Source organism: Muscardinus avellanarius (assembly GCF_963383645.1).
Source record: "Muscardinus avellanarius genome assembly, chromosome: 13".
Classification (NCBI taxonomy): Eukaryota; Metazoa; Chordata; class Mammalia; order Rodentia; family Gliridae; genus Muscardinus; species Muscardinus avellanarius.
In genome coordinates, this window is record NC_137799.1 from 15,251,661 (window position 1) to 15,265,125 (window position 13,465).

At 46.0% G+C, this 13,465-nt stretch overlaps 1 protein-coding gene across 1 annotated transcript in view; it reads left to right on the forward strand.

Moving 5' to 3' along the window:
- Positions 1-6,849: 6,849 nt before the first annotated feature.
- MEGF9 (multiple EGF like domains 9) overlaps positions 6,850-13,465 on the forward strand; it is a gene marked incomplete at both ends in the record, with an annotated part of 110,935 nt that continues 104,319 nt past the window's right edge. The window contains one exon of the mRNA XM_080709513.1: positions 6,850-7,477. Within this exon, the coding sequence (XP_080565639.1) occupies positions 6,850-7,477 (628 nt within the window). The remainder of the gene's footprint in view (positions 7,478-13,465) is intronic.

Consider the following 13,465-nt stretch of genomic DNA (forward strand, 5'->3'; position numbering starts at 1 on the left):
CTATCGCCCTAGATTCAAATGAGCCCTATTGCTGGTTGTTACTAATTTTCAGAGTAGTCTGTGCTCATTGTAGAAATATTTGAAAAATGCAGAAAAGTACGAGGGAGAAAAATTTTAAATACCCATACTGCAATCACTCAAAAATAAAGAATTTAATGTTTTGGTGTATTTTGTTTGGGTCTTTTATTCTATGGTGATTATCATTTTACATAACTGGGATTGTAGCATAGTTACATAAGCAATTTTTCATAATTTCATGTTGCCAGGATTTCCTTCATGAATATAATGTTATATAGATGTATAATATTCCAACATTGAAACATCATAAAGTACAAAGTGCTTAATCAATCTCTTATTGTTAACTATTTAAATTTTTCTAATGTTTGTTTTTTTCTGAAACACTCTAATGAATATTTTTGCATGTAAATGTGTATATCTGATTATTTCCTTTGGAGAGTTTTTGTTTCCCCCCCCAGTACTGGGGATGGAACGCAGGGGCATTCTACCTCTGATCAAGACTGTCAGCCCTATTTTTAGTCTTTATTTTTTGAAACTGGGTCTCATTCAGTTGTGGAGGGCCTCACTAAGTAGCTTAGGCTGGCTGCAAACCTGCAATTCTTCTGTCTCAACCTCCCTGGGATTATAAGCATGCGCCACCATGACCATACCCAGTTTGGATAGATTCTTTTTTTTTTTTTTTGGTGGTACTGGGAGTGGAACCTAGAGCCTTTCTACCTCAGGGCTATACTCCCAGACCTATTTTATATTTTATTTGGAAACAGGGTCTCACTAAGTTGCTGAGAGCCTCACTCAGTAGCTGAGGCTGGCTTCGAACCTGTGCGATCCTCCTGTCTCAGCCTCCCAAGTGCAGGGATTACAAGCGTGCGCCACCATGCCCGGCTGGATAGATTCTTAAAAGTGAAAATTATGAGTCCTAAAGGGCTGAGGGTATGGCTCAGTGGCAGAGCACTTGCCTTAGCATATGAAAAAAAAGGGAGTATAAAAATATTAAGACGTCGTGGAAAAGTTCTATCAACCTTTACAGTCCTATCAACAGTGCGAGATAATTCCTAGCCAGTATCAAGTACTACCAGTTTTAAAAAAAATTCTGAGCTGGGACAGTGGCTCACATTTGTAACCCCACTACTTGGGAGGCTAAGACAGAAGGATGACAGGTTTGAGGCCAGCCCCAGTGACTTAGCAAGGCCTTCTGCAACTTAGCGAGACCCTGCTTCAAAATAAGGAATGAAATAGGGCGGGAGGTGCGGCTGAGAGGTAGAATCTTAAATAACTTAATGTAAAATGAAATAAAATACAAATACAAATTCTGATTCTATCCGAATCAATAGATTAAAAAAGTCAACTCCTTGTCTTGATTTGCAATTCTTTGATTACTTTAAGCTGCTTATGTAATATCTCATGCTCCTTCATTTTTTTTCTTTTCAGTACTGGGGATGGAACCCAGGGGCATTCTACCTCCGAGCTAAATCTCCAGCCCTACTTTTTATTCTTTATTTTGAAACCGGGTCTCACTGAGTTGCAGAGGGCCTCACTAAGTAGCTGAGGCTGTCCGCGAACCGCGATCCTCTGGTCTCAGCCTCCCGAATGCTGGGATTACAAGCGTGCGCCACCACGCCCGGCTCCTTCATTGTTTTTATGTCCCTTTCTGTGAGTTGTCTGTCAATGTTCTTTGCTGAACAGACTTGGTTAGTGGCAGCCCCGAGAATCCTACAGTTATCTACACCAAACCTTGCGTTCAGCAACATCTGACAGGCTCTGGCAGGATTAGAGAGAGTCTGTGTCAGCATCGCTGTTCCAGTGAAATCAGGAAAGGCGAAGTTTCTGTGTTTTATTGCAAGCGGGGAGAAGCTCTTTTGATGAGCCACTTCTGTCACAGTGGTATGCTTTCTTACACCCCGCTTCTCTTTCCCGAATGCTACTCTAGGATGGGGGGTTAATATGGTGTCTGTTCAGTATGTGCTGCTCACTGGCCTTCTATGACGTGCAATGCGCAGTGGTCACGTGGACGGGCTGTGGAACAAAGAGAAGAAGCCAGGCTTTGCCGTCAGGTAGGTCTTGGGCACGTCTCTAAACCTCTCAGAGGCTCAGTTTCCTCTTCTTTCAAGCACAGGCCATACCCTTCCTCGAAGGAATAAATGCATTATGAAGGCAAACATTTTTTTTATTTGTGGTATTGGGGATGGAACCCAGGGGCATTCTACCTCCAAGCTATACCCTCAGCCCTATTTTTATTTATTTATTTTGAAACAAGGTCTAAGTTGCAGAGAACCTCACTAAGTAGCTGAGGCTAAGAGGCAAACCTGTGATCCTTTTGTCTCAGCCTCCCAAGTACTGGGATTACAAGCGTGAGCCACTATGCCCGGCTAATGCAAAACTTGAAACAGTGCCGGCAAAATCATAAGACTCCCGGCAGCCCAACAGTTCCTGAGCTGATTCTGTGCACTTGACACCGGGCTGGTGCCTGGTACAAAGAGGAGTGAGACAGGGCCTTCACAGTGTCTGCATTTCCTAGAGGAAAAAGGCCAGGCTGCTTGTAGACCCCACCACACCTTCTGAGTCCTATTGTCCCGTGGCCCCTTCTTTGAGCGCTGTGGCTCCAGCTGTCATAGGTGGGTTGAGAGCTCTCTTGAGATGCCTGGACCTTAGCTGCAGTTCTGGGGCAACAGGAAAAGTGCCAGTCAACACTCTGATGCACGATGTCATTGCTCTGCCTTTTCTCTTCTCTTTTCTTCCTAATATATCATAAGCCTTTTCCCTTTATAGCTAAGGTTGCCAGCTGAAGCTAGCCAGCCTATTTGATTTCTGGCTCTATTACTTGCTAAGTGACCTTGGGCAAGTTGCTTCACTGCCCTGTACCCCAGTTTCCTTATATGTAGAATGTGGATAATGTTATAGAGTGAATGTCCGTGTCCCCCTAAAATTCATGTTGAAATCCTACGTTCCTTCCATGTGATGGCATTTGGAGGGCTTTGGAAGGCGATTAGGTCATGAGAACAAAGCCTCTGTGAATGACACTGGAGAAGAGACCCCAGCGAGCTCTTTTACCTCTTCTATCTTGGGAAGATAGTGAGAAGTCAGCCATGCATGAACCAGGAGGAGGCCCTCACCAGACACCGTGTCTGCTAGCACCTTGATCTTGGATTCCTAGACATCAAAACTGTGAGAAATAAATATCTGTGGTTCATGGGCCACCCAATCTATGGTACATTGTTATAGCAGTCAAAACAGACTAAGAAGTAATACTATCGACATCATAGGGGTCTTAGGATTAAACGAAATGTATCATGTATAGCTTTTAGTAGATTGTCTAGCACATAGAACTCAGTTATCTATTATTAATATTTGCCATACTGTCTTGATAACTGTCGTTACAATGACATTATATAATTTATTATTGTTACTATTTTTTGGTATTTCTGCTGATTGAACCCAGGGGTGATCTACCTCTGAGCTATATCCCTAGCCTTTTTTTGTTGTTTGTTTGTTTGTGGTGGTACTGGAGGTGGAATCCAGAGGCTTTCTACCTCCGGGCTATACTCCCAGACCTATTTTATATTTTATTTGGAAACAGGGTCTCACTAAGTTGCTGAGAGCCTCACTAAGTATCTGAGGCTAGCTTCGAACCTGTGTGATCCTCCTGCCTCAGCCTTCCAAGTGCGGGTATTACAAGCGTGCGCCACCACACCCAGCTCCCCTAGCCTTATTTTATTTTTTTTTGTTTTGAAACGGGGGTCTCACTAAGTTGCTGAGGCTGGCTTTGAACCTGCGGTCCTCCTGTCTCAGCTTCCCACATACTGGAATTACAAGTGTGCACCACCATGCCCGGCTGACATATATAATTAAATGGAACAGATATAATTATCCCTTTCCCTGATGTTGGAAATTCCAGGTGTTTCCAGTTTTTAAGCATAAACTAAAATACTACTCCTAAGAAATAAAAAAAAAGTCTTCTTGTGATTTAGAGATAAAAGCAGAGCAATTAATTTAGGAATTAAATGTTGAACCATCATTAGCACCCTTAAATTATCTTTCCAAACATTCACCCTCTTCTCTATATATTATGGGCTGTCTTCTCTGAGAAACCCAGCATGGGCAGTCTTTGCCCATGGCCGAGCTGGCCTGGATCACTCAGCAAGGTCTCCTAGTCCTTTGCTCTGTGATTCTCCTGGCAGAGGAGCTGCGTCAGCTTTTCTCTTCTACTGCCAGAGAATCTCTGATACAGCACAGCTCAGAGCCAACCCAGCACTTTTCAGGTATAATTGGGAAACATCTAGTAGGGCGACTGTCAGGCCAGGTCACCTGACGGGGAAGTTTTATGGGACAGAGGTTTCTGTTCTGGTCCTTCAGCCAACTAGGCTCAAAGTTGGAAATGGTGAAATTGAAATGCGAACCTACATAGACTGAGTACCATCTGTCTGTCTGTCAGACTCTGATGTGTTCTTGGATCCTCTATTCAACTGAGAGAGTTACTGGAGTCTTTTTGTCCATGAAGAGACTGAGAGGCTCGGAGAGGGTAAGGGTTTCCTCCAAGGTCACAGAGCAATGGAGTCACGACCTAGGTCTGTTGGACTCTATTCCCATGGGCACCACTAGCTCTCTTCAATATAATCAGCAAGTATGAGGGCTCACACTGTGTCACCCCATGAGGCACTGGTGAAAGAGACAGCAGGCACATCAAACACAAGTACTAGTACTAAGGCTGTTGCATGTCCATGAGAAGCAATAAAACCATATGAGCAGTTCATCTCATCCTGTTCTATGTATTTCTGAAAGCCATCCTTGATCCTTTTAGGAAGAGGCGGCGGGGGGGGGGTGGTGGTAGAGAAGGGCTGGACTCAATGGATAAAAAAAGGGCCGTGGGGAAATGGGGAGGGAGAGATTAATTCCCACTCAGAAATCCAGAAAAGTCTCTTAGAGGGCGAGACATTTTGGTTGGGGTTGAGGAACCAGAAGAAATCAGTAAGAGAATACAGGGAAGGGGCATGTCCTATCCACTCCCTTCCTCTAGTAAAAATAGAACCTTGGTTAGTGCTGGGCTAAATACTGGTCTTGAAACCAGAATGCTCATCATCAACCCCTCCCCGCATTTTGCCCCCTCTTACACACATAGAACTATTAAGACACATTCAGAGATATCACAAATGCAAAAACACAGAAAATTTACACATCGGTACCCATACACAATCCAGGCTCATAATATATGAAATAATATGTGAAAATAGGTACTGGATCCCATACTCAGACTCACACAGATACATAGCAAACACACACACACACACACACACACACACTCACACTCACAAACGGACTTACAACATATTTATGCTTTCACACACAGGCCATCCATCTCTTCCACCCACCCCCTGTTTATGCAGGCAAATAAATGCATGCTTTCATTAACACATACAAGTTCACACACAAATCTCATCCTGCCCGGCTGGTCGGAGGCCAATGACTAATGGGAAACCACGCACAAAGGCTAGCATCACACCGGGGAGGCCGGGCCTGGGTTGGCTATGAGGCTGGGATTAAGCCCGTCAGATGACAAACCTGCCCTGCCTGGCTGCCCCTGGGAGCCGCTCAGCCGAGGCAGCAGCGCTGACCTCGCTCTGGATCCTGCGTGTCTGATTTCCAGCTTCCTGCAGGGTTTAATGCCATTCAGGGTCAAGCTCTGCTATCAACCCCACCCCAATTCTGGCAGCAGGCGGGGGAGGCTCTGGGGACACAGCAGGGCTGAGGCCTCTGGCTGCTTTCTTAGCCCAGGCTCGCCCTGACACAGCACAGGGTGAGTAGTTAGCATTAATGAGGGTTTACAACACTGGGTTAAGCCCTTTAGGAACGTTACTTAATTCCCACAACAGCTCTGTGAGGGAGGTGGGACACGTCCTATCATCCCCCCTTTAGTGGTGAGGAAACGGTGCTCAGGAAGAGACAAGAAGCTCGATCCTATTCTTCTGGGGGTTTAGGGCAGAGTGCGCATGTGGTCTGTCTCCCCCAAGCAAGCAGCTTGCACCTTCTGCTCCTGACGGGTCTTCTGGCAGCCCCACCCAGCCTGGCCCAGCGCCTGGACCACAGCAGGTGCCTGGTGAGGGCATGGGTTCAGAAAGACTCCCCGCAAGAACCTCAGTTTCCCCATCTCTGAAATGGGCATGGCAGCGCAGACCTCTCAGGGCCGAGGCCAGGCTCCACCGGGCAGCTGAGGGGATGTCCTACATCCTCGCTGCCGCCTCCCGCGCCCATCGCCCGGCTGCAGCCCAGTCCCCGCCGGAGCCCGGGTGCGGCGCCAGCTCCCCATTGTTAGGAGGGCGGAGACGCCACCCGGAACAGAGTCCCGGCCCCGGGTTGCGTTCGCAGCCCTCTGGAGCAGAGAAGTTGGCCCGGCGTCTGCCGCGCGGGGCGCGTCCTTTGTCTGCTCGGCGGTGCCGGGTGCCCGAGGCCCGCGCCCCGCTCTTTGGGCAGACAAAGCGGGGGCCGCCGCGAGCCCGGCCGGCTGGAGCGCGGCTCGCACCACCCTCCTCCCGCCTTACGGCCCGCCCCCTCCGCTCGGCGCGCTCTGATTGGCCTGCGGGATTACAAAGAGGCCGGGAAGCGGGGGTGTCACGTGGGCCGGCGCGGCCGCCCATTGGCTGGGCGCGGCTGCCAATCGAGGAGGGCGGGCTGTCCGCGCTCGGCCGGGTCGCTCGCTGCGCGCTGGGGCCCGCCCGCGGGGCCGGCCGCCTGTCAGAGGGAGGTGGCGATGGTGCGCCCGGTGGCGGCGGCGGCTGCAGCGGCTTCCTCGGTCGGAGTGCAGGGAGGAGAAGATGACTGACCGACCGACTGGCTGAATGAATGAATGGCGGAGCCGAGCGCGCCATGAGGAGCCTGCCGAGTCTGGGCGGCCTCGCCCTGCTGTGCTGCGCCGCCGCCGCCGCCGTCTCAGCAGCCTCGGCGGGGAATGTCACCCGGGGCGGCGGGGCCGAGGGGCAGGTGGACGCGTCGCCCGGCCCGGGGCTGCGGGGCGAGCCCAGCCGCCCCTCCCCTAGGGCGACGGCTCCCGCCACCCAGGGCTCGAGGACCGGCCCCCCGCGCTCCACGGCCCGCCGACCCCTGGCCGCGACCCCCGCAGCCCCGTCCCCGGAGGCCACCCCGCTGCGGGCGACGACCCGGCCGGCGCCCAGCACCGTCCCCGAGCCGCTCGGCCCCTCGCCCACCTCCCCTCCGGGGGCGGATCGCGCTCCCTCCGCCCCTCCGGCGCCGACCCGACCCGCGCCGACCACCCTCTCGACGACTACGGGCCCGGCGCCGACCACCCCGGTAGCGACCACCGTGCCGACGCCCACCACTCCCTGGACCCCGACCCCGGTCTTCCCCAGTAGCAGCAGCGGCGACAGCGGCGGCGGCGGCAGCAGCAGCAGCAGCAGCAGCAGCGTCCCGCCCACCCCACCCGCCACCGAGTCCCCATCTCCTCCTCCCCCAGGTGAGTCCCAGCGCTGCCACACTGGCGGGACCCTCCCCAGCGGCTGCCCATCCTCACCCCAGCCCCGGATCGAGGGTGGGTGCTTGGTTGGAATTGATCATTTCTGGCCCTAAAGCTTCCCCAGATTTGGATTTCCAAGGGGGAGGTTCAAGCTCCAGCTTGGTCCCCTGCATCTGGGAAGTCTTTTGTCCCCCCCCCCTCACCCCCCCCAACCTGGGTTGTGATCCCTCGGGAGTGGAAAGCATCGCATCTCTTTCCAAACTGGGTTTTCTGGCCTTTGTCAGAGGCCCAGATTGGGCGCAAACTTTTGGGTTTGGTTGGCTCACCGGGTCACCCCGCCTGGATTATCTGGGGGAAGTTTGAAAGCCGGCATAGTCCCTCCATCCACCTACAGGCTGTGCCTGAGTATAAAGGGTCCCTCCCAAAGCTCCCGTCTCCGTATTCACTTCTTCTTGTTGATGTAAATATCAGATATGTGTGTGACAGGGTGGAAAAGATTGAGAGGGTTTTGTTTACAAACGGTAGTACAGACCACTTGAGCCCCAAAAACAAAAATAAAAAAGGCATTGTAATCCGTGTTTTCTCTGCAAATAAGTAGATCCAGGAGGTCATCTGGGACAGGTGTGTTTCTAGGTTGAGCACGTTTATAAATTAGGTTAAATCCCTTCTTTGAGCCATTTTTTCCTTTCTCAATTATAAGGGCAATGTATTTGGACAAACACAGTTTAAGCAGGGACGCTTACTTTTGTCTCCTTAAACTAGCATGTTCAATTTTGCCAATTTCTGTTTGAGTTCAAATAGAAAATAAGGCTTTTCTTCCTGCTGATTGTAGTCTTGAAGGAAAGGTAGAAATGACTTCTGTTCTTGCCCCATTTAAAGTGGGCCTGGAGCTAAACAAATAGAACTTACCTTGTCAAGAGGATGGGCAAGAGTTTCTGAGTCCTTTTGCTTTGAGTTGGGGTGGAGATTCGTCCAAAGCACTGGATCGCTGACCTAATTCTGAGGCTTATTGGTTTACTGTGGAGTCAGGTATGGACTTTGGACTGTAAATGAGTTTGTAGAGAAATTTCCCACGTGGTTATGAGCCTTAATACAGTCTTCAGTCTTGGGTTGGAGCTTGGCAAAGATAAGCAGGAATGCAGATTATTCACCCCTCCCAGCCGCTTGCATTTCATACAGCGTCACTGAATGCATTTGACTGAGTTTTCACCTGTGATGCCTTTTGACTTTTGTATAGAGAGCTCGACATATTATCGAGAGACAGAAAGCATAGTGGTTGAAAATATGGGCCCTGGAGTCCATTCTTAGGTTTGAATCTTAACTCTGCCCCTTATTGTGATATAAGGTTGTCAAGTAACTTAACTTCTTTGATCTCAGTTTCTTCAACTGTGAAGCGAAGAAAATAGCACTTAACTCATAGGTTGCCATGAAAATTAAAGAAGCTAATACATATATAGTGTTGAAAATAATTCCTGGTACCAAATAAGCACCATGGTGGGTTAGCTATGTTTATCACCAAAAAATTTTTTTATAGAAAAGCATTTGAGAAACCTATTAGGAGCCTATGGTGCTTTTTATTTTTAGTAAAATAATAGAAAAAAAAGATGAATTCGATTTTTGGTAGTTTCTAAGCACACAGTAGCATTTAAGTAGCAGTTGATTACTTTGGTTAGTACCTGATAAATTAGTCTATGTCATTGATGTTCTTTTACTTTTAGAATTTTAAAACACAAAGGTTGGAAAAAAAAAACCCACAATGATAATCCTATCTGGCAAAAAAATATGAGTAGCCAGAAGTCTAACAAAGGAAAAAGTAAAAGTCTCTTCTTCATTACCATCTAGTTCCAGTTAGGCATTAAAGGTTACTACTATTAGCAGTTCTTCAGGTCTTTTTCAGAAATTTATTTCTGGGCGTATATGAACATCCACACAGGATGTTTTAAAATAGGTTTTTAAAAATAAAAATGGAATAATTCTGTACATATTGTTTAGCAACTTTCTGTGTTCACTTAACTATGTATCATAGACTTTATTATTTTCATGCCAGTACCTAGTCAGTATTATTATTGTTATTGTTATTATTCTTATTTTACTATGCTAGGGATTGAACCCTGATCCTTGTGCATGCTCGGCAAGCACTCTACCACTGAGCACCCTATATCACCATTATTATTATTGCTATTATTATTATTAATTCATTTTTTTGGTACTGGAAATTGAAACCAGAGGAATTCTATCTCCAATCTACACCCCCAGCCCCATTTTATATCTTATTTGGAAACGGTGTCTCACTTGGTTGCTGAGAGCCTCACTAAATTACTGAGGCTGGCTTTGAACTTGTGATCCTACTGCCCCAGCCTCCCAAGTACTGGGGTTACAAACCTGCACCACCACATCAGGTTTACTTTATTCTTTTTAATAGTTGCACTTTTCATTGTAACAATATATCATAATTTATTTGACCAGTTTCTAATTTATAGAAACTAAGATTCATTTTAAAAATGACTGAGAACATTGTGTGAGTCTTACCTCTATCATGTATTGATTGTATTCTCAGATACTTAGGAAGTTTTTAGAATTTATATTTCAAGAGAAGTAAAGCTGGGTTAATTAGTATTTGCCATCTGAACTCTTGTTAAAACTTTTTAGTAATTCCCATGGCCTAACATATGCAAAGTTTTAGGATGTTGAACTCTAGTCACTGTCTTTTTTTTTTTTTTTTTGGTACTGGGGATTGAATCTGGGGGCATTCTACCACTGACCTACACCCCCAGAACTTTTTGTTTTTTCGCGGTACTGGGGAACCCAGGGCATTCTACCTCTGAGCTATACCCCTAGCCCTATTTTTTATTCTTTATTTTGAAACAGGGTCTCACTAAGTTGCAAAGGGCTTCACTAAGTAGCTGAGGCTGTTGACGAACCTCTATCCTCCTGTCTCAGCCTCCCGAATGCTGGGATTACAATCATGTGCCACCACGCCCGGCTCCCCCAATACTTTTTATTTTGAATCAGGGTCTTGCTAAGTTACCATGTGTGGTCCTGAATCTGCAACCGTCCTGTCTGGGCTCCCAAGTACTTGGATACAGGCGTATGCCACTATGCCCAGTCTCCTTTGTTTTAAATATTCTGTAGTTTGTACTCTCCCATGAATTCACTCTGGATTGTTTCTATCTAGTTGTCAGTAGCTTACCTTACTTTGTGGGCCTATTGATAGGCAATTTCAGTTTTACAGTGATATAATCCAGTGTAGACTTTTTTATCTGAGCATGGGTTCCAGTCTACATTAAATTGGAAACATATCTCTTTGACAGAAGAAAGTTCTATTTAAATTTGAGAGAGCTGGTTTGGTTTTCAAGGTTGGATTCCCTGGCATTTGGGAAAATGGTTGTGTAGGTTTTTGTTTTTGTGTTTTAAATTTCAGTGTTTCTATAAGGACTAAGTACCATTGATATTATTTAATTGAATAGGTAATTTTATAGGTACTTTTTGAATTAATAAGAATTTCTCTCTTGGAGATTAAGCTCAGAGCTCTTACCTACTCCTCAGTTAGGCCCTTTTTTGTTTACCAGTTACCCTAATGTGCAAACTGAAACTAATTGCCCAGCAAGCAGACATTCTCCTCCCACAAACCTGGCAGGACACTTAGCTGATTGGTTGGCTAGATAGGATCTTTTAAAAAGGGTGAGGGGAGATGCTGTGATACTAGAGAGTATTGATTATCAGCAGTAAGACACTGAAGTACTGACACATGTTCGATTTTTGAAAAATTATACACCTTTGGGGCTAGGTAAAACCTTAGAAGCCACTATTTCCTATCATGGCTCTACATTTTAAGAAAATACTCCTACAGGTTCCGTGGAGTATTTTTCCCTGTAGTTAACAGTGGCTGGTGTGGTTTTGCCCTTTGGGGCTGTGTAGAGAAAGTCGGCTCTCTCTGTGCCGAGTGCAGAGTCTGGTAACTCTTCAGGAATCTGGGGACAGGGATTGTGCTGCCTTTGAGTCTGGGCTAAATAACTTCAGCTCCTTCAACTGATCTTTATGTGATGTGCTTTCCTATCCCTTCACTGTTCTGGTCACCGCTCTTGTAGTCTTCTTTTAAGTGTTTCTATGACTTTCCCAAAATGTTGGGCAGAGCTGAACATAATACTGCAGCTGTGTTACAGCTAGCTTGGAGCAGAGAGGGGAGTTACCTCGTTCTTTCTGGATGTGAGACTAATAGTGATGGAGTGAATCCCTAATGACAGGAGCTTTTTTTGGTCACCACTTTATGCTGTTGACTTGTTCAGTTCCCCAAGATAGCAAAATCTTTCATTGGATTTTTAAAAAAATATGTGCTAGATGATTCTTCCTTCATTCCAAACTTGGAAGTTCTTGTCATGTTATAAAATACAATCTGAGACACTTACCAAACTTACAAAGATTGTGTTAGATTTAAGTTATCCTTTTAGATCTTAAGTCTGGCAGTGTACTCCACCCAGTTTATCCACATTACCTGCAGGGTGTTCCTATGGACAGACTCTAAGCACAAGTCAGGGCAGGTTCTTCTTACCTCATAGGAGAGAGTAAATTTATGGATGATAAAACAGTTTGGAAGGGAAGGATAACGAGTTCTCAAGGGTCGCTTTCAACTCTAAAGTTCTGTGATGATTTGATATGTGCGATTCAAGGCACATTTATGCCCCCAAAGAGCCTTAATTGTTTATTTGTGATCCAACTTATTAGAGTAGGCTTTATTTAGGCATGCCCTAGAATCAGAGTTTGGAAATCTTAACTACTATGACATGTAAACAAAATATTACGAATGTATTCCATTTGGAAGGAACATTCTGAGAATCCAGTCCTTTCATTATTATTATTATTATTATTATTATTATTATTATTAGTAGTAGTAGTAGTAGTAGTACTGGGGATGGAACCCAGGGGCGTTCTACCTTTGAGCTGCACTCCCAGTCCTTTTTTTATTTATTTTTTTGGTGGTACTGAGGGTGGAATCCAGGGGCTTTCTACCTCCAGGCTATACTCCCAAACGTGTTTTATATTTTATTTGGAAACAGGGTCTCACTAAGTTGCTGAGAGCCTCACTAAGTAGCTGAGGCTGGCTTTGAACTTGTGCGATCCTCCTGTCTCAGCCTCCCAAGCACTGGGATTATAAGCATGCACCACCACGCCCGGTTCCCAGCCCTATTTTTTATTTTTTATTTTGAAACAGGGTCTGACTAAATTGTGGAGAGCCTCACTAAGTAGCCGAGGCTGGCAGCGAACCCAGATCCTCCTGTCTGAGCCTCCCAAATGCTGGGGTTACAGGCATGAGCCACCACGCCCCATGTCCTCTCCTAATTATGCCAGGAAATCCTTTCTCCATCCTAACATTCTCTACTACGAGGCTCAGGGTCTTATTACTTGTGGTTGTTTAAGAAGGCATCATTTATTTTAAGGAAACAGAAACTGTACAGGCTCCAAAGATAATAAAGGTTGACAATCCTCTGTCCAAAAACCTTTGGGGGTGGATGTATAGGAGAATTTTTCAGATTTTAGGAAATTAAAAACTACATTCCAGTAAACTTGGAATAGCATCCAGTAATCAAACATATTAAAATATCTGCAGCAAAATGTACAATCAATAGGATAAACAAAGACAATAAGTAGCCTTGCATTTGATCAGGTCAGGCTTTGATGTCAATTTCTTTTTGAGCTTCTGACATATAGCATCAAGTTTGAGGGATGTGGACTACTATAACAGTAATTGCAAACATAACTTTTTGTGTTCCTGGCACTGTTTTAAGTGTCTTATATATGTTAACTCACTTAATCCTCACAACAGGTACTGAGTTCAGTACCATTATTATCCTCATTTTAGTTTTAGCTTTGTTTTTGTTTTTGGTGTTGGGAATGAAATCCAGGGGCTTATGGATGCTCGGGATGTACTCTTCCACTGAGCTCTGCTATCAGCCTGGTCCTCATTTTTTAGAGATTGAGCCCGTTTTACAT